This window comes from Triticum aestivum, chromosome 7B, assembly GCF_018294505.1.
Source record: "Triticum aestivum cultivar Chinese Spring chromosome 7B, IWGSC CS RefSeq v2.1, whole genome shotgun sequence".
Taxonomy (NCBI): domain Eukaryota; kingdom Viridiplantae; phylum Streptophyta; class Magnoliopsida; order Poales; family Poaceae; genus Triticum; species Triticum aestivum.
In genome coordinates, this window is record NC_057813.1 from 9,530,187 (window position 1) to 9,549,896 (window position 19,710).

Genomic DNA, 19,710 nt, shown 5'->3' on the forward strand with positions numbered 1-19,710 from the left:
CCCAAAATGTTACCCTGGAACTTTAGAAGCAACTTTTGAAAGGTGTTTGATGCATTCCAATGGCCACATTTCGAAGTGGGACTATATAGGCCACTTATTCTTCCCCAAGAGGTATACGTCTATTAACTTTTGAGTTGTTCATATTCTTCCTCTTGCTCCATTTCTCAAAAGCTATAAATGCCAAATCCTCCACTTCGCTCCATCAAAATACATCACATCTTTGAGGAAAAGATAGAGGAGCTTCCAATCTACATTTCCACCAAAGAAAACATTGATCATTTGTTACTCTTGGAGGTTAGAGACTCCTAGGTGGATAGGATGTTTTCGATGAGGAATCAGCTTGTGATTTACCCTTGAGAAGTTTGTAAAGGTTTGAAGCCTCCCTCAAGGTCACCTCTAGTGGTTAATAATCATATTCGTTGTGATATGTCAAGGAGAATAGGGTGAGCCTTCGTGGTGTTGGTGTGTCTTCATGGTAATGTGCACCCCTCCAACGGTGACTAGCTTCCCTCCAAGGAAGTGAACATGGGATACATCCTCGTCTCTAGAGTTGAAGTTATCCCTAACTCTACCTCAATACTTGTGGTTACTTTGGTTGACTGACCCTGCACTTGCTGTGTCTATTGTGTTGTTTAGTTTCTAAATATTGTTGTTGTCTTCCTTGCTTGTAACTTGACCCACATTAGCAATTCTTAGGCTCGCATTTATATCCCGCACTTGCCTAAAGTTGCTACTAAGTAATTAATTTTTGTAATCGTACTTATTCCACACCCGGACTAGTCAGCGGGTCATGCCCTCCTTCGGGTACCAACCACCCAGTGGTGGCTGGTATCTCCCTAATGCCTCCGCGCACTCAGAGGTCCAAGACCCCAAGCATCCACTTGCTGAGTCAACCTCGATAAAACCCTTTCTTTAGGAGACATTTTTTTGGGAAGGCAATATGTGTGTATGAGTGAAATGAGTTTCCCAACTCCCTAATCTCAGCAACCCCTCTTAATAATACATTTTCTCCTATAACTCAAATCAATCAAAAAACTTTCCGAGCCGCCGAAGAAAAATGTCTTTTGTCCCCTTTGAATAGGGGGTCATCGGAGTTCGTAGACACACACAAGATTCCAATGTCCTAAGATAAACTTGACAACCAACATTAGATCTCGCTAATCCTATTATTATCAAAACCAAAAAAAGTAATTGGGTGACAATGCACTTTTACGGGGCCTTAAGTACTTCGGTCGATACACATGGTTTGGAACGAATTAGTGTTCCATCAATATAAGGTTCGGACAATCATTTTACGATGAAAAACCCATTGACAAGGCACTGACACACCCTGCTCTTTCTTGCCACTATCATCTCCATTTATAGCCATCATAATGACAATCATGCAAGGACATCGTTACTCGCATCGAAGCGGTCTTGGCTCCCAACAGCACGGCCATGGCGAGCCCACACGTGCCCGTGTGGTGATCCCCAGGAACACTGTGGCGCCTTCCCCCTCCTCTCTGGTGACCACATCCGAGTGTGCCCAGCCCACCTGCCTACATGTTCGTCCAAATGCACGAGCACCTATTTCTTCTCCGAAATTGTGCAATAATTTGCCAATTCATTGATTTTTTGCGTGAATTAAGTCGTGGGAAGTGCCATTGTGCAAATGGCAAGCTCAAGATCGCTCATCTGAGACTTTTTTTATGACTCCCCGACAAAGAAGGAAGAATGGGAGGAGGGATACAATGTTTTTTCTTACTATTCATTGCCCGCCCGCCACATCATCAATGTAAGTGCCGAAGCTGTGGGTTTGAAGTTTCATAATTTTAGAAAGCCAATTCATTGCGCGCCTGCCACATCATCAGTCCTGTGTTGTCTACAGTTTGCGTGCCAAAACGGTTGCTAATTTCGTACAACTTAGTAGGTCTTAATAATGCAACGCTTCGCGACCGTGGCAACCCTATACCAATTAAATAATATGCTATAGTGCAGCCTAGTTTTCCTTTTTGCAAATTAGTCTATTTCGCGCACGGTGAATAGATGCGCCCAAGGCCGAGAGAAAGGGCTGTGGTGGATAGCCGCGTCTCGACGATGCCACAACAAATGCACACAGAGGCAGTGCATCATCACTGGTGTAGGCGTAGAGGAGAGTTGACGGGTTTAGGTGGTTTTTTTCATTTGGACACCACTATGGCACGACATCGGTATCGCACGATGTTGTCAGCCGATGCATCACACCCCTTTTCTCATATCTTGCACGAGAACGAGCATGAGTTAAAAATCCGACAACACATAGGGTGTTCCGTTGGATGACCACATGACAAACATGCGCGCCTTATATACTCTCTTTCATTTTTGACCGCCAATGAGATTAGGCAGCATCCAAACTCGACATGACCGGACGCCACGTCGTTGGCGAGGGCTCGCCAGAGGCGTGGACGACGTGACATCACCGTCGGAGGAGAGATGTTAGGCATGGGGAGAAAAAAACAAAGGAGGTGGAGGTTGAAGATAAGGAGAGGCAAGGTGCGGAGAAGAGAGTCCAAGAGAAACCGGAGGTTAAAGATGAAGGGAACCCAACTGTCCGAGACTGTTCAATACTCGGGCCCAGTTAAATGACCGGTTGATCCCCAAACACGCGGATTTGAAACCCTAAAACACCCCAACGCAAATCGAACTCGCTTCGCTTTACTTTTTCGCCAAAAGAAAAGAAAGCTCGCTCCGCTTCCGCCGCCGCCTAAATCGAGACCATGGACAGTGCCGCCTCCGTCGCGGGAGCGCCCCCGGCGGTGCCGCCCGCGGTGCTGTGCGCCGCCGAGGAGGCCCTGGCTGCCACCGAGTCCGTGGGGGACCACCTCGCCGAGATGCTCGCCGCGGCGGCCGAGGACCCCGACGCCATAGCCGAGCTCCCGCCCCTGCAACGGGCGCGCGCCTTCCTCGCCGTAGCCCACGCCGCGACCTCCCTCTTCTCAGGCAACGGCTCGCGCCTCCTAGTTCTGCCATATAGCTCGCGCATACATCCTTCTGAATAATAAAGGTCGTTCTTTTTCGGTGTTTTGCAGTGCGGCTGCGGTGTTCGGGGATAAATCCGGACGAGCACCCTATCAAGAAGGAGTTCGTAAGTTTCTCTTTGAACACACATGTGATGCTTCCCTGTATCGTTCGGTAGTTGACGCGCAGAAGTATGTTACCGTGTTTGCCGAATATAGATAGATTTTGCCTGTCAGAACAGATCTGGCAGGGTTTGAGACTTTCACCTCTGCCTGTTTAGTGGGATGCTGTCCTGTTGGCATCTCTTCCTCTGCTGTTGGAGCACAGAGTTACTGCTTATAGGGAGGATGATTTCCACATGAGAAAGTTTTGAGACCTGTGTTTCTGGGTGTCATGAGAATTACATCATGACTTTCCTTTTGTCTTTTGACGCTAAGCAAGTTGGAGATTTCCTTTTCTTTTTGTGTGCTCAAGCAGGATGTTTCATTCGTAAGAGCTTTCCTTGTTTCTTTTGCAGGAGAGGTTAAGCCTGTGGCAGGAGAAGTTAAATCGATTGAACGAATGGGACAAGGGTACTTGACTTATTCACTCTTGCTGCGTGCTTGGCTTACAAATTGATATTCAGTAATAAGATTATAAAAACCAATAACAACCTGGATTCTGAATTGCAGCACCACTGCGACCTTCCACCACCGTGAACACGCAAGCGGCTGCAAGGTTCATTGGTCGTTCGTTGTCCCATTTGACTGATGGTATATAACTGCTTGTCGAATTTGTATGGTCTCGTCTCTGTATGGTATAGAGTTGTGGTTCTGATTCTTATTACTTTCAGACCAGAAGAGGGGCATGCAGGCAATCAGTAAAGGGGAAGGGGCGGGCTGGTCTGGGAGGAAGAGGAAGTCACAGCCACTGCCAGAGAGGAAGTCTGTTCGTGCTGCCGCGGAAGAGTTCCTCGCGAAGGCTTCTCAGGAGCTCATTGGGTATAATGGTAGCGGGGTGAAGGGCCCTGTTAGAACTGTTTTTGATGAAGACGAGGACTAGATTGATGTGTTGGTCTTATCTCTTGTGCAGCTCTCAGGTATTTATTGCTGCTTTTGTGCATTCAGAACCTCACTAAGTATTTATTGCTACTGAACAAGGTCTGTCAATGTTTGATGCAAATCCTTTCTCCGGGTATTACCACGGTAGACTTAGTACTATGCAATGGCCTGAATGTTCCAAGACTGCCACTCCCTAAAGGAAAACTTTTCTTTCCATATGTTTTTATAATTCATTCTTACACTGTAAATTTGACCTCAAATAAATCACAGGTAACAAATCCTTATTAATAAGGAATGGTGCCTTTGCAGTACCAAAGTAAACAGAGCAGTTCCTCAATGAAAAACTATGCAAAGATGCCAAAGTGACATCTTGGAGGCACCGGAAAGATTTTCTCCGGAAGTAATGGACCAATGCCGAAACGGCTCGGAAGTGCCAGGGAAAACTTATCGTAGCTAACAGAGAAGGTTTCAAAATTCAAAGGAAACTTTGATTGGCAGTACCAGAACAAGATGTGCGGCAGTTCCAGTGCTGTGGAAAATTGGATTTGCTCTCTGGGTAAACTAACTACTGAAGGATTGATAGTGATGGCTAGAAAAACACGGTGGTACTAGGGCTTTGGAAAAGCCGAGGAGTTGAGTGGCTTGAGTTGATTGTTTCAGGGCTTAGGCTTAGGATTTTCTTGGAGTTCAAACCAAAATACATTTGCTTGTACCCCTCTTGATAGTACGACCTCCCTACAGTCTGAATCTTGGAATCACCAAAAATCTAGAAATTTCATTGTAAAATCTCGGAACCACCTTCGGCCGACTCGCGGCTAATTCCATTCGTATAAACTGCCAAAACTCATCTAAGCTAATACTGAATAAACCGAAATTGATCTCGTTTCTTGTGATTTTGTGCCGTAGCGTGTTGCAAGGCTGTCCTCGGCCTAGTGCAGTGAACGATTTGTCCAATCATTCATCGATCTCTGGTGGCGGATTTCGTGTCACTCAACCAACTCTTGCTGACTATCATCACTAATCTCACTGTTGCCGAAGAGTCGTGAAGGTAGTATGTGGCTTTTGATTAAACCAGATTTAATCTTGTTTCTTGTGCTGCGTGGCGTAGCATGCCAGGTAGCTATCCTCAACCTGGCGCGTTGTCTGATCATTCACTACTCTTCGGCAACAGGTTCCGCGTCACTCAGTAACCTCACGTTGTCTCCCACCAGTAATCTCATTCATACCAGCTACCAGAACTCATTTAACCTTACAGTGTCCTAGAGTAAACCAAATTGGACCTTGTTTCTTGTGGTTCATGGCATGCCAGTACCATGGGCATGTTGCTAGCCAGCTCTTATGAAAACTTTGGGACAATGTCAACCGGTCTTGGGAGGCCTGGGTGCTGTGGATTTCTCAGTTATGAATGTTTACTGAGTAGATGGTTGTGGAAAGTTGATAATTAAGAGGGCCTCTGTCAGGAGCTCATTAGGAATAAATAGTTCAAGTAATGTAAATTTGCCAGTGTAAACTGAAGCCTGTACATTTCATTTCTGGTATGGTCTTATGAAAGTAAAAGATACATTTTCAGAAAAAATTGGTATGAACATGGGACTAGATTCTGGGAAGATGTATGGCTGGGTACCATCAGCTTAGCTGAGAATTACAGACTTTATAATCTGTGCAGCAATAGAAATGTAAAAGTTTCTAAAGTTTTTGCTGATGGATGGACTAGCTTTAGTTTAAGAAGAGTGATTTGGGGAGGGTTAGCTAGCCTGCGGGGTCAAATGAAGAGTGATTGTGCTGGAGTGAAGCTCACAAATGAGATGGATAGATGTGTATGGACACTGACTAAAACTGTCAAATTTACGGTTAAGTCGGTGTACGGTGCTATTAAGGCTAGACAAGTCCCATGTCCTTTTAGGAAACTTCGGTTCATTTGGATTCCTTTATATTTAGAAGTTGAAGTGTTCTTGTGGCTGGTTAGTAGGAAAAGTAGGATGATCTGTTACATAGAGGATGGATGGGTAGTTCGTGGGTGTATGTTTTGCAGCCAGTTGGATGAGGGGATTGACCATTTGTTTTTAACTTTCCCGGTAGTGAGGCGTGTTTGGTATGTGGTGAAATGTGCTTTGCCTGCAGTCTAGCCGCGTGGATACAAAGGTTTCCTGTTAGTCGTCGTAAAGATGTGATTGCCTGCGGTGTTGCCATGGTGTTGTGGGGCATCCGGAAAACATTGGTTGAATTATTATTGGTTTGGATACAAAGCTTTCCTGTTAGCCGCATGCATACAAAGCTTTCCTGTTAGCTGCGTGGAACAGTCCGTGCTCTGAAGGAGCGCTGCCTTGAGATCCTACAGCTGTTGCCCTTTTTAGTGTCTCACACATTGGTTGAATTAATTGTTGGTCTGGTCTGGATTGCAGGGAAACAGGAGCTCGGAAAATCCGTCGCAGCGGGCGTGTGGCAAGTCTTCCTGGTCCTGACGGCCAATGGTTTCTTCAGCGTGAAGCGAGGCTGGCCTCGTGTCATTCTCAGGATCGGAGACGGTTAGAAGAAAAGCTGTTGTGGGGATAAGTCTCGTTAGCTGTATGTAGCGTTGGACATATGTATTTTTAGTGGTTGCTGTTGCTCGTTCGTTTTGAGATGTTTGGAAGAATAATTTACCCCTGTGCGGGTCTTGTGTGCCAGAGGCACTTTTGTTACTCGATCTGAGGTTTCGAAAAGCCTGTTTGTGCTGTGGCCGGTAAAACTTGCTCTGAGATTCTCACGGGGTGTGCTTGGTAACCTGCACCGAATTTAGCCCATATGTGACTGGGTTGGGTTTGGCTGAGTGAATATAGACCAAAACCATGTTGTGTACATAGTTTGTTTGCCTGCATTCTCCACAGCCTGGCTGTGAAGAAACGTATTGCATGTTTGTTCTAGGCAGATGCAGAGTGTGTTGTATTTGGTTACATGCAACACGTGATGTTTGGATACCATCTTTTAAAGTGGCGAGGTAAAACAAAGTCTGAAACATTCCACGCAAAAGGTTTAGGTGATAACTTTCTGCGCATCCATGGCAAATTGCCTCCTCGTGTTTCTTCTACTTTGGTCACCACCTCATTGAAAATGATCACCTTCAGGGTCTGATGAACAAGGGTGAAGGCGGCCCAACCCTTATCAAGGGTGAGCATGTTGTTGATCATCCAAACCGTCACTGTCCAGGCGCAGCTGTCAAGTGACATCGGCAGATACTCCAACTTAGAGTGCTGGGATGACCTTGTACAAGTCGGCAGATACTCCTCATAGAAATGAAATGGCCCTAGTTCTTCGGCCGCTTGGGGGCGTTGCCGAGCTCCACCACCGCCTTGCCTTTCTTGTTGGCCACAACAACCTCTTTGCCATTATGATGACCAAAATTACCATAGCTGCTGACCAAAGATCAACATTCCTTCATCCCACCCAGCTAATCCAGAGCCTCTATCTATCTACCACCGCACTTCACTATCTCTTCCAACCCCCCCCCCCCCCCCCCCCTCCCTCTCTCTCTCTCTCTCCACTTCCATAGTTCTCTCCTTGTCCCACCACCGGTCAACCATCATGAACTCCATCCCCGACGACACTGGATGGAGGGCATTCCTTCTTGGGTGCTTGCTCGGTGACCGCACAAAGTTCCCGAAGACCACGGCTATTTTGTAGCCCAATGAACACACAATTAGGCCCTACACGCAATGAGCAGAAGGCCCAAATGGCCCAACTTCTACGGTACTATTACTACATCGAGCACAACAATACGCGCGCAACATCCCTAATCCCTATCGAGCATGGCACCGCCGCTGATATATCCAACTTCCTCCGTCCCATAATATAAGAGCGCTTTTGACACTATTATGTACATCATCTTTATATAGCCATGATATATCTTCATATTTTGCACATCTCATCTTATCAATCGAACAACTTAGTTGGTTTCCTTGTATTTTTGCCTATGGTTCAAGGGGTCTTTAGTTGCTTCCGTCTCCGTGCATGTGCCGCATTTGCTGCATTTTCATTTCCCATGGTATACATTTTTCATATTCGTTTTTGGGGTTTATGCATTCATTCATTTTCGCTTTCACAAAAAAAATATAATAGCAACCGTTTCCATTCCATTTCATCCCTGGTAACAGCCAAATACTAGTGCCGTGGGTCGAAGGACACGCATGATCACCCACCCATCACGATTCCTGTCCCTGCCAATCTTTTTCAACGTTCGATGTGTGTTCCATTCTACTCTACGGTCCCTTCTGAACCGAACCTGCAGCTTGCGCGCGCGTCTCGAGTCGCTGCAAAGGAGAAAAGGTTGACATCTCTTGTACTCCAGTAGTTAGTAGTACGTGTTGTGTTTACGTTATGTTCCCGTTCTGATGCCCCGTTTCTGTATCATCGTTGACATTCTAGTCCTGCACCTGGGAATGAATACCCTGACGGTGATACCTCTGGGAAATGTCGTTCAAGTACATATACAGAACCCATCATCTAATCTAAGAAATGGTGAGGCGCGAGGCGTACAGACGCTGTCATGTACGTACTCCGTACCAAAATAGACACACCCAGATGGTATTTTCTGACGGTGATGATGGATTAATAATACATACATACATACCGAAACCTAAATGATCCGACTGTTCTTTACAGAATAATCACGCCTCGATTCGTTCACGCGTCTCCGTGTTGGCCATGGGAGCTGGAAGGGTGGCCGAACATGGGGTCGAACTGGAACGGCAGGTGCGCGTCCAGGTCGTGCTGGTGCAGATACATCGAGTAGTCGAAGCCGGCCGGGTCCGAGGCGGTCGCCGCCGACACGACCTCGGCGAGCTCCGGCGACTCGTGCGCCCCGCGCGTGCAGTGCGCGAAGTAGCCCGGTCCGGCCGACGTCGTTGCAGCCGGCGACGAGAAAGACGCCGGGACGAAGCAGCCCCCTCCCTGCAGCAGCTGCTGGCCGCCGCTCCCCGCCGGCGAGTAGCCCGCTGCTCCTGTGGCGGCGTAGGCGAACGAGAAGGCTGTGGTGCCGTCGCCATGGAAGGGCAGCGGCGGCAGCCCGTCGGTCTCCACCTTGAGTCCGTTCCTGAAATTCTCGAGCAGCTGCATCTCCGGGTCCTGCAACGCCGGTGGTGACCGTTGGACGTCGTGCGCGGCGGAAGGAGGAGGAGGAGGGGAAGGCGCGGCGGCGCGGCGCTGCGCCTGGAGGCAGGTGTGCGCGCCCTGGTACGTGACGTCGAACACGGCGAGGTCGGCGTCGGAGCGCTGCACCTGCCTCGTGGCGGCGCACCCCTGCGCGTTGCGGTACGTGCACCTGTAGTAGCCCCTGCATGCGCGGCATATCCCCACCACCGTCGTCAGTCAGTGTTACAAACTGAAGCTGGTCAATTTTGTACTACCTCGGTATCAAAATATAAGATGTTTTTGTAGTTTAAATTTATGTGCAAAAACGTCTTATATTTTGCTACGGATGAAGTATTTTTTTTTTCTCATACTCTTTTGCCTATCTAACATTTCTTTATAAAACAAATATAAGATGTTTTAGGTCATTAAAGCTGTCTTATAGTTGTTTACAGAGGAAGCATAATTTTATGCGAGATTTATTCTATCTGATACTATGTTCATAAGTATTTTGACAAAGTCGCAATATTGAAATTTTAGGGCAGCTAAATATTTAGTGTAAAAAACACTCTTATATCATGGGACAGAGGGAGTACATGATTTTCATAAAATAAATGTCACAAACCTTGGGAATTTGGCGCCGAGGATGTCCTTCTGGCCGTACTTCCTCCAGCTGAATCCGTCGTCCGGCGTGTACTCCAAATTCGCGTCATCGGGTATACGGAACTTTTCGGTCCATCTTGGCAAGCCCTTCCTGTGTCATACCCAGGACCAGGCAACTTCTTTTAGACTAATTCAAATGCTAACGAATGCCCAATTGCTGGCTAGCTATATGTATGGTCATGGTAGATGCATTTCTCTTTGACCAAAACACCAAAACCCCACTTTGTGCCATTACTCTACGTCGCTTTCTAGTTTCCCCGTTCGAGCGGTTGGGTACCTTTCAGACAAAAAATCCTCATATTTGAGAACCGAATAGTTATTTAATTATCCACATATTTGAGAAATTTAAAAGAGGAATGAAAACTTCCATATATAGGAACAAGTGATGAACATTTGGAGTGTGTATTTACTTAGTTTCTTCTATGTTGGATTTATGTATGTTTCCTGGCGATGACATCTTGACGGGCCGGGAACAAAAAATGCCACTAACTTCCATTATATTAGATGTCCCCGTCTTTAATTCTTGCTGTACTCTTATTATTTGTCAATTTGGCCATGCCATAATGATGCGGGACAAAGGTTAACCAACTCTTGTATGCAGGTTTTATTCTCTTGTAGTACAACTTGTTAATGTCATTGTCTATGCTACAACTATATATCGTAGCATATGGCGTTGATGAACCATAGCGCGAAGAGATTGGAAGAGCTCAACGGCAGCAAGTTGATATCCATGTGTGGATGGCGAGCATACATGCAACTAGTTGCCCAGTGTCTTATTGAATCATGCTCCAGTCAATTCATACAAACGTCTGAGCTGATGGAGAAGGATGGTCAATATATTTCAATATGTCTAACATCGATCGTGTTACTTCTTTAGCTAGTGTGGCTTGCCGCATGCAATTTTTGACCATGTTACTTCGTTTGGTTGATGGTGCCATAGCGAAACAGTGTAATAATCTTATCGGATGTGAGAGTAATAAAGCTACTCCATTCGATCCATTTTTTGTAGTAAATCAGCGAGAATTAATATGGATCCGAGGGAGTATCATATTTGAGACCAAAACATGCAAATATTTTGAGAATGGATTTGAAGCATTGGCATGTGAAAAGAAAAAGAATTCAGAGACACGAATATGTGAGCGTTTTCACTACCCTACTGGCTACTATATATAGCTGGCTAGCTCGACATTTCTGTAGGTACGTAGAAAAAGTTTGCCGTCCTAAATTTGAAATCATAATCGTACGTACGCACCTTCTCTTGCAGACGCCTTGACCTTGGCGCTCCTGCGCCTGCGCCGCGTCCCTGCCGGCGCCGGCGCCCTCGTCGGCTGACCGCGGCGAGTCCCCGCCGGCCGCCTCGATGGCCTTAGCGACGGCGATGGCCTTCCTGAACGTGCACAGCAGCTGCTCCGCCACGCCCCGGCAGCACTGGGCCGCCGGTCCCCGCCCGAGCAGCTGCCCCTCGTCGTCGGCCGGCGGCAGCTCGCGGAGGAGCCGCCTCGCCTGCTCCTCGCCGTCGGCCAGGATGCTCAGGAGCAGATGCATGCTATTGCCGTCCCCTCCTCCACTTCCTCCAGCGTCCTGCTGCATATGGCTAGCTAGCTTGCCGGCAACGGCAATGGCAGGCTGGCGGGAAGTACGAGGAGTGCAAGACGCAAGGAAGGAGCAGGGCGAGTTCAAAGAAACCGAGGAGAAAAGTAGAGGAGAGGAGACGAGATCTGACGGTAGATCGACGATGATGTGGTGGCCACGGGCCACCGGATTGCATATATATGCTGAGCTCTGAATTGCTGATGCACTTCCGGTCCTAAAGTTTGACCCAGGGAAAGGGAAACCGAGTTTTTTTGGGGTTGACCGGTCTCTGGTCCTCATACTTATCATCGTACTGCTTAGAAGGCTGGGTCGAAATTGCTAGGTCCACCCGGGACAACCAATAGGGAAAATAATTTCTCGGCCGTAAAGCTTATTGGCATAGCATCATCTTAGATAGTGGAGTGTAAAATTCCAGGATTGTCTCTTGTACTTAGTGTGGACATTCTGCTGATTAGTTGGTAAGGCGGATATATTCGCTACTTTAAACCCAAATTTGTCGTTGTGTTTTTTTTTTGTTTTGTTTTTTTGAACTACGAATTTGCTTAGAAATAGCTGGGAAACCGCCGTCGTAAGGGGTGCAGGAAACCCATGAAAATGACATTATTCCCCCTGAGCCGGCCAGGGGAGACTTCCTTCAAAGTAGCATGCCGATAGTTAAAAAACAAAACGGAGTGTGATGCCTAGTTCGGGGAAATAGCAGGATGCCAAGGCCATGGTACACTGCACAAAAATTCAAATTTATAAGACTTAAACAATTCCAAAGAAAATGGTCAATGCTCACGAGATATGTATCCCTAAAAAGTTGAAATCCAAAATTGAAACTCTTGAAAAATATCAGGTGATACCATGGATTAGGTGATCCCGCTGCACAAAACTCAAATTTAAAGGAGGGGTGACTTATTCGCGTGAAACGTACCCAGCCGTCAGGGCACTCATACCTAGCCGCCGCTAGGGTTTCTTCTGCCTCCGGCCGGTGCTGATGCTAGTCTGCCTCGTCTCCTATGGCCTTAGGGTCATGGAGATGTGGTGGATCCTGACCCTTGCCGTGGGATGGCTTTGTTTTTTGATGCTTTTCTGAGTTTTTTTAGGGTTTGTGTCCTGCTCAGACAGGCAAGCCGTCGACAACTCTCTTAAGATGGAATAAGGTACTTGAGGGAGTTCCGGACTAGGGGGTGTCCGACAGCCGAACTATCATGATTGGCCGGACTCCAAGACTATGAAGATACAAGATTGAAGACTTCGTCCCGTGTCTGGATGGGACTTTCCTTGGTGTGGAAGGCAAGCTTGGCGATACGGATATGTAGATCTCTTACCATTGTAACCGACTTTGTGTAACACTAGCCCTCTCCGGTGTCTATATAAACCGGATGGCTTTAGTCCATAGGACGAACAACAATCATACCATAGGCTAGCTTCTAGGGTTTAGCCTCCTTGATCTCGTGGTAGATCCACTCTTGTAACACACATCATCAATATTAATCAAGCAGGACGTAGGGTTTTACCTCCATCAAGAGGGCCCGAACCTGGGTAAAAAATCGTGTCCCTTGTCTCCTGTTACCATCCGCCTAGACACACAGTTCGGGACCCCCTACCCGAGATCCGCCGATTTTGACACCGACATTGGTGCTTTCATTGAGAGTTCCTCTGTGCCGTCACCATCAGGAAGGATGCCTTTTCCCGTCTTTAAAGACGGCACCGTCGTCAAGGGAGCTTTGGCCGCCGGCCAGACTATCCGGCTAGGCGGTTTTCTTATGACCGCCTGTTCGGCCACCGCTCCGACAATGACCTCTCAGGTCATTAAAAGCGATCTTCACGTCAGCTCGGAATTCGCCGAGCAGCTAGATCCGATTGAGCTCTCCTCCGTAAACGAGCTCTTGGATCGCATCGCCGCCCTGGGAGTCGCTACCGACTACGATCAGATTGGGCTTAAAACCGATCTGAGAGAAATTAACTCTCCCCAGGTTACCCACCACGTTGTTGTGGTAGAGGAACAATGCGGCGACTCTTCTTCTATGTTAAAAACCAACTATGTCCGGATTCCCGATCCCTCCATGCCGGATTCCCGCGGAGGGACGGACGCTAATCAAATACTGAACCTAAAGTCAGGCATCGGACCAGATTTGTTGGAAAGCATCCAGCAAACCAAGCTTCCGAATCCGGAAGCTTCTTGGCCTTTGAGCCTCAGATCGGGCGGGGTTCCGAACTTAATTCCACCCGCCCACCCAAACATAAGCGATCTATCTCAAATACGGCAAGAGCCCGATGAAACAGTACATCATTACTGGGCCAGATTCCTCCTGGTTATGAACAGGATAAAGGACTGCCGTGAAGAAAGCGCGATTTCAATTTTCTGCAACAATTGCACGGACAAGGGAATCATAAACGCCATCAGTCGTCGCGAAGTTACACGCTTCGCCGACCTAGCGACCATTGTACAAAAATACTGCGCGATGGAGAGTGCCTGGAAAACCGAAACTAGGTTTTGGGACAATCCGGCCCTGAATACAACCCCAGTCCGAAATAAAAGGGTGCGTCATACTCAAGCACCTGGGTTAAAAACCAAAAAGCAAAAAACCCCTAAAGGGTACGGAACCGTACTGGAGGGATGGCTCAACGGACCCTGCAAAATCCACAGTACGGAGGGCGCCACTCCAACACATAGCCTTCGAGCATGTTGGATACTACGGCAGGTGGCCAAAAGTGGCGAAGGCTTTTTAGCCCCGGGCAACCAGCCCAGCAGTACCAGTACGGTATTAACAGTCTTCGAGACTTTCGCATCAAATAACATGCGGAAACGAACAATCCGCAGCCTCGCCGAAGTCTACCAAGTAGCAACAACAAATCCATGGAGCGACACGGCTATCACCTTCAATGCCAGCGACGAACCTAAATTCCGAACAGCTAGAGCACCAGCCGCATTGGTCCTCAGTCCGATAGTGGACGGCTTTCGTCTTACCAAGGTACTCATGGATGGCGGCAGCGGATTAAACCTCATCTACGAGGAAACCCTTCAAAAAATGGAAATTGACTGGAGCCGCATTGAGCGAAGCAGCACAACCTTCAGGGGAATAATCCCTAGTCGAGAAGTACGCTGCACAGGAAAAATCACACTAGATGTAGTGTTCGGCTCGCCGGACAATTACAGGTCCGAAGAGGTCACGTTCCAAGTGGCCCCATTCGGCAGCGGATATCACGCTTTGTTAGGGCGAGAGGCATTCACAATCTTCCAAGCTATACCCCATTACGGGTACATGAAGCTCAAAATGCCCGGACCCAATGGAATAATCACTCTCGCCAGTGATCCAGATACAGCACTCCGCGCTGAAAATAAGACAGCCGCACTGGCCCTAGAGGCATTATCCGAAGCCCTAGCGGCAGAGGAACTAACTGCGCTGCGCTCCACGGTGGATAGGGACGATGTGATACTCGATAAGAGGTCCAAGTCCACCTCTTTTAAACCAGCAGACGAAATAGTCAAATTTCAGGTCCATCCAACGGACCCCACAAAGACGGCCTCCATTGGGGCACAATTAAATCCTGATGTAGAAGCCGCACTACGAGAATTCCTTCGGGAAAATTGGGACATTTTTGCCTGGCACCCTTCAGACATGCCAGGAATCCCACGCAGGCTGGCAGAGCACAGCCTAAATATCCTAAAAGGATTCAAGCCAGTCAAACAAGCTCTTCGGCGATTTTCCGAACCCAAAAGACAGGCAATGGGAGAGGAGCTAGCCAAACTCTTAGAAGCCGGATTCATCAGAGATATAAAACATCCGGACTGGCTAGCCAACCTAGTAATGGTACCAAAAAAGGACAAATCCTGGCGCCTCTGCGTCGATTTCAAAGACCTTAACAAGGCCTGTCCAAAGGACCCTTTCCCTCTCCCTCGCATCGACCAAATCATCGATGCTACCGCAGGGCACGATTCATTGTGCTTCCTCGATGCATACTCCGGATACCATCAAATCAAGATGGCGGAAAAAGACCAGGCCGCAACGGCATTCATTACTCCATATGGGCCATTCTGCTTCAACACAATGCCCTTCGGACTCAAAAACGCCGGCGCAACATATCAGCGCATGATTCAGACATGTCTGGCTACCCAGATAGGCAAAACAGTAGAGGCATACGTAGACGATGTGGTCGTCAAGACCAAACACGTCGAAACTCTAGTAGACGACTTGAGGGTGACATTCGACAACCTCCGAGCATATGACATTAAGCTCAACCCGGAAAAATGTGTCTTCGGAGTACCAGCCGGAAAGCTTTTGGGCTTCATTGTATCCGGTAGAGGAATTGAAGCAAACCCAGCCAAGATCCGAGCTCTGTCACAATTGGATATCCCAAAAGACCTCAAGCAAATACAAAAACTAACTGGATGCGTAGCGGCTCTAAGCCGCTTCATCTCCCGTTTGGGAGAAAAGGCTCTGCCCCTCTATCGCCTCCTCCGGCGCACCGAACACTTCGAATGGACGGATGCTGCCACGGCCGGACTCGAAGAAATCAAGGCCATACTGGCAACAAATCCGGTCCTGGCCGCGCCCAACCTGGGCGAACCTATGTTATTATATATCGCAGCAACACATCAAGTTGTCAGCGCGGTACTCGTCGTCGAACGAGAAACAGAAGGGCACAGATTCCCTCTTCAAAAACCAGTGTACTACGTATCCACTGTCTTAACTCCATGCAAGTCCCGGTACCCACATTATCAAAAGATAGCGTATGCGGTGTTCATGGCATCCCGGAAGCTGCGACACTACTTTCAAGAGTGTTCCATAACGGTGGCCTCCGAAGTACCTCTCAACGATATTATAAACAATCGCGACGCAACGGGCAGGATTGCAAAATGGGCCATTGAGCTCTTACCATTTGACATAACCTACAAACCACGGCGAGCTATAAAGTCGCAAGTTCTGGCTGACTTCGTCGCCGAATGGACCGAAGCCGAACTCCCTAAAGAGTACGGCGCGTACTCCAATTGGATCATGCATTTCGACGGATCCAAAATGTTGGCTGGCTTGGGGGCTGGCGTCGTCTTGACGTCCCCAACTGGAGACACAGTCCAATACGTACTTCAAATAATGTACATGGACTCCAACAACGCAGCCGAATACGAGGCCCTTCTACACGGCCTCCGGATGGCAATCTCCATGGGCATTCAACGCCTAGAGGTGCGCGGGGATTCAAACCTCGCAATATCCCAAGTAAATGGAGACTTTGACGCCAAAGATCCGAAAATGGCAGCTTACCGCAACGCCGTCCTAAAAATGTCAGCTCGGTTCGAAGGACTCGAATTCCACCATGTAGCCCGGGATAATAACCAGGCAGCAGACGTGTTGGCACGCATCGGCGCAAAACGCGACGCCGTCCCTCCAAACATCTTCCTGGAACGGCTCTTTAAGCCATCCGTATTATGGGAAGAGGAGTCCGGAAATAACAATCCGGAGCCAGCTGCATCACCTAACTCAGACCACTCTGACACAATCGGCGGCTCAGCCAATGAAATAACACCTTCAGCCCACGAAATAATGGCAGTAATTGCCCCGTGGACGGAACCATTCCTAGCCTACTTAATCAGGCAGGAACTTCCCGAAGACCAAAATGAGGCCCGCTGCATAGTTCGGCGATCTAAAGCCTACAAGGTCCATGAGGGAGAACTTTATAAAAAAAGCACAACCGGAGTCCTTCAAAGGTGTATCTCCGAAGAGGAAGGGCGAAATCTCCTGGCTGAAATTCACGCCGGACTCGGCGGGCACCACGCTGCAGCCCGGGCCCTTGTAGGCAAGGCCTTCCGTACAGGATTTTATTGGCCGACAGCCCGGGCAGATGCTCAGGACTTAGTCCAACGATGCGTCGGTTGCCAGCTCTTTGCTAATCAGAGCCACATGCCACCCACCGCCCTCAAAACTATACCCATCACCTGGCCGTTCGCGGTCTGGGGGCTTGACATGGTTGGACCCCTTAAAGGGGGAACCCACAAGCACAAATACTTATTGGTCATGGTGGACAAATTCACCAAATGGATTGAGGCCAAGCCGGTTAAAACGGCAGAATCCGGACCTGTGATAGACTTCATATCCGGGGTAGTACACCGTTTTGGCGTCCCCCACAGCATCATCACTGATAACGGCACGAATTTCACGGCCGACGAGGTTAAACTCTGGTGCAAAAACATGGGCATCAAGCTCGACTACGCTTCAGTCTATCACCCCCAAACTAACGGTCAAGTCGAGCGAGCAAATGGTCTAATCATGAGCGGCATCAAACCCAGACTAGTGCGGTCCCTCAAGGAATCTAACACGCACTGGGTAGAGGAGCTCGACTCCGTACTCTGGGGGCTGCGGACCACGCCAAACCGAACTACCGGATTCACACCATTTTTATGGTGTACGGCGCAGAGGCAGTTCTGCCCTGCGATATAATTCATGACTCACCTCGCGTGCGCATGTACGAAGAAAGAGAAGCCGAGTTGGATCGGCAGGACAGTTTGGACGCCTTAGAGGAGGAGCGGGACGTGGCAAAAGCTCGTTCCGCATTCTATCAGCAGCAGGCTCGAAGATATCAAAGCAGAGAAGTACGGGCCAAAACTTACAATGTTGGCGAACTTGTTCTACGCCTGCCGGACAAGAAAAAGGACAAACTTAAGCCCAAGTGGGAAGGTCCCTTCATCATCGACCAAGTCCTGACCGGCGGAGCATACCGTCTACGAACGCATCTGACAACCGACTCGAGCCGAACCCATGGAACGCAGCCCGTCTCCGAAGATTCTACGCCTAACGCCGGACTCAGAGTTCGTCTCACTCCTCCGTCCACCTTTTTACATTTTCACTGTCTCTTGTCCCCCTCCTTCTTCCCACTTTTTTTTCAATACCTTTGATAGGCTGATTTGCGCATTGATTCGCACACACTTGATGTGCTCCTAGCACTCATTATACCTGGGGGCTTCTTTAACAGAAGCTTATTTATACGGGCTTCATGCCCAACACATGTGTCATACTTCCGCATGTACCTTTTATTCACCATTATATGCATCGATATGACTTAAGTTTTGGCCAAGCTGGGTTGCCTGGCTCCTGTGCTTACCCCTACGTTCCCGATTGTTCGGCTAGGAGGTAAAGGGAGCACCTCTGCGATTGTTACTGCCGGGTCAGCCGGATGTGTACCTCAGACTGGGTGAAGCCGAAAGCTAGCGTTCTTAAGAGAATATTCGGTCGGTGACTTGAAAGATGATTTATTACTTACTTATTTATCTGCCCCCAGATGCTTTTTCTGCTATTTTCGCAGTCCGGACATGCACTTTAGGGCATGCCTCCCAGGGAAAGGAACCCTTAACGGAACTATTCTCCCTGGAAGATGTTTCTTACTAACCATGTAATATAACATAGCTAGTTGGGCACTTGTCTGATAAAGCAATTATGACCCCGACGCCTTGTCTCCATGCATGCCCCGGTTCTTTTATAACCGTAAGGGTATTCGGACACACTCCGGACTGTTGGGTCCCGAGGTTGAAGCGAAAAGGTCCGCAAAGACAAACGATCTACAATCCGGCTAGAAGGCATTTTACATGTCATTTTAAATTACATCGTCAAACTGACTGATTGTACTCCTCTTCAATCCCATCTAACAGGCTGTCTAATTTACAGTCCTGTTGGGAATATTTCGCGGCCAGCTCTACTTGGCCGTACATCAAGCTCACAGGGATCTCCTTCCCATCAGGCCCCACAGGTCCGACCTCGGCCATGTGGTTTGGGTCAGCCTTCGGGTACCGCGTCTTCACCATGGCCCAGGCCTCCCTGGCGCCTTGACGGCAGGCCGATATCTTCCACAGACGGAGGCGTCGCCGTACTCCCTGAAGCTTCTCAGCAAGCCCTCCAAGGCCCTCAGGTAGGGAGACGGAAGGCCATAAGGCATGAACGGCGCCACTCATCGCCTGCCGAACACGTTCGAACAGTTGCACCAGCTCGGGAAGTTGGTCACCCGTTAAACCGGGCATTTCCTCCGCAGGGCGACCTGTGAGCACACCTAAAGACACATTTCTGTCAATCGACTTCCTCGCCGAATTCTTCTTTTCAAAGGAATTTGCTCAAGCACTTACTATAAATGCCGCGACGAAGCCGATGATTCTCCTTCACGGAGCCAGACAGCTGGGCCCGAACATCTTTTAGATCTTCTCCTAGCTGGGTGTGGGCATCTTGGAGCTTGTTCCTCTCCTGTTGCACCTTCATAAGCACCCTCTCACCGGCCTTTAGCTGACGCAGTAGCTGTTGCTTGTCCGGATCTAGTCCGGCGCCCTCTGCAATATTATTGTCAGATTTACGCACACGCCGCACTTTGT

General features: G+C 48.6%; 2 protein-coding genes across 2 annotated transcripts; one reads left to right on the forward strand and one right to left on the reverse strand.

The window, feature by feature from the left end:
• Positions 1 to 2,623: 2,623 nt before the first annotated feature.
• On the forward strand, positions 2,624 to 6,854 carry LOC123156550 (nuclear nucleic acid-binding protein C1D). Its single transcript, XM_044574700.1, has 6 exons — positions 2,624 to 2,958; positions 3,048 to 3,103; positions 3,494 to 3,548; positions 3,648 to 3,728; positions 3,809 to 4,054; positions 6,419 to 6,854. The coding sequence occupies exons 1-5, from the start codon at positions 2,736 to 2,738 to the stop codon at positions 4,015 to 4,017; spliced, it is 624 nt and encodes a 207-aa protein (XP_044430635.1). The 5' UTR covers positions 2,624 to 2,735; the 3' UTR covers positions 4,018 to 4,054; positions 6,419 to 6,854.
• A 1,611-nt stretch (positions 6,855 to 8,465) lies between these two features.
• On the reverse strand, positions 8,466 to 11,499 carry LOC123156548 (uncharacterized). Its single transcript, XM_044574699.1, has 3 exons — positions 11,035 to 11,499; positions 9,745 to 9,873; positions 8,466 to 9,324 (listed from the first exon to the last, which is right to left on the reverse strand). The coding sequence occupies exons 1-3, from the start codon at positions 11,370 to 11,372 to the stop codon at positions 8,676 to 8,678; spliced, it is 1,116 nt and encodes a 371-aa protein (XP_044430634.1). The 5' UTR covers positions 11,373 to 11,499; the 3' UTR covers positions 8,466 to 8,675.
• Positions 11,500 to 19,710: the final 8,211 nt, after the last annotated feature.

Excerpts from the sequence above, each read along its gene's own strand:
- LOC123156548 (XM_044574699.1), bottom strand. The coding sequence starts at position 11,372 with ATGCAGCAGGACGCTGGAGGAAGTGGAGGAGGGGACGGCAATAGCATG. Across the intron at positions 9,874-11,034 it reads CAAGGCGTCTGCAAGAGAAG|GAAGGGCTTGCCAAGATGGA; the intron begins GTGCGTACGTAC and ends GGTATGACACAG. Across the intron at positions 9,325-9,744 it reads CTCGGCGCCAAATTCCCAAG|GGGCTACTACAGGTGCACGT; the intron begins GTTTGTGACATT and ends CCGCGCATGCAG.
- LOC123156550 (XM_044574700.1), top strand. The coding sequence starts at position 2,736 with ATGGACAGTGCCGCCTCCGTCGCGGGAGCGCCCCCGGCGGTGCCGCCC. Across the intron at positions 2,959-3,047 it reads CGCGACCTCCCTCTTCTCAG|TGCGGCTGCGGTGTTCGGGG; the intron begins GCAACGGCTCGC and ends GGTGTTTTGCAG. Across the intron at positions 3,729-3,808 it reads GTTGTCCCATTTGACTGATG|ACCAGAAGAGGGGCATGCAG; the intron begins GTATATAACTGC and ends TATTACTTTCAG.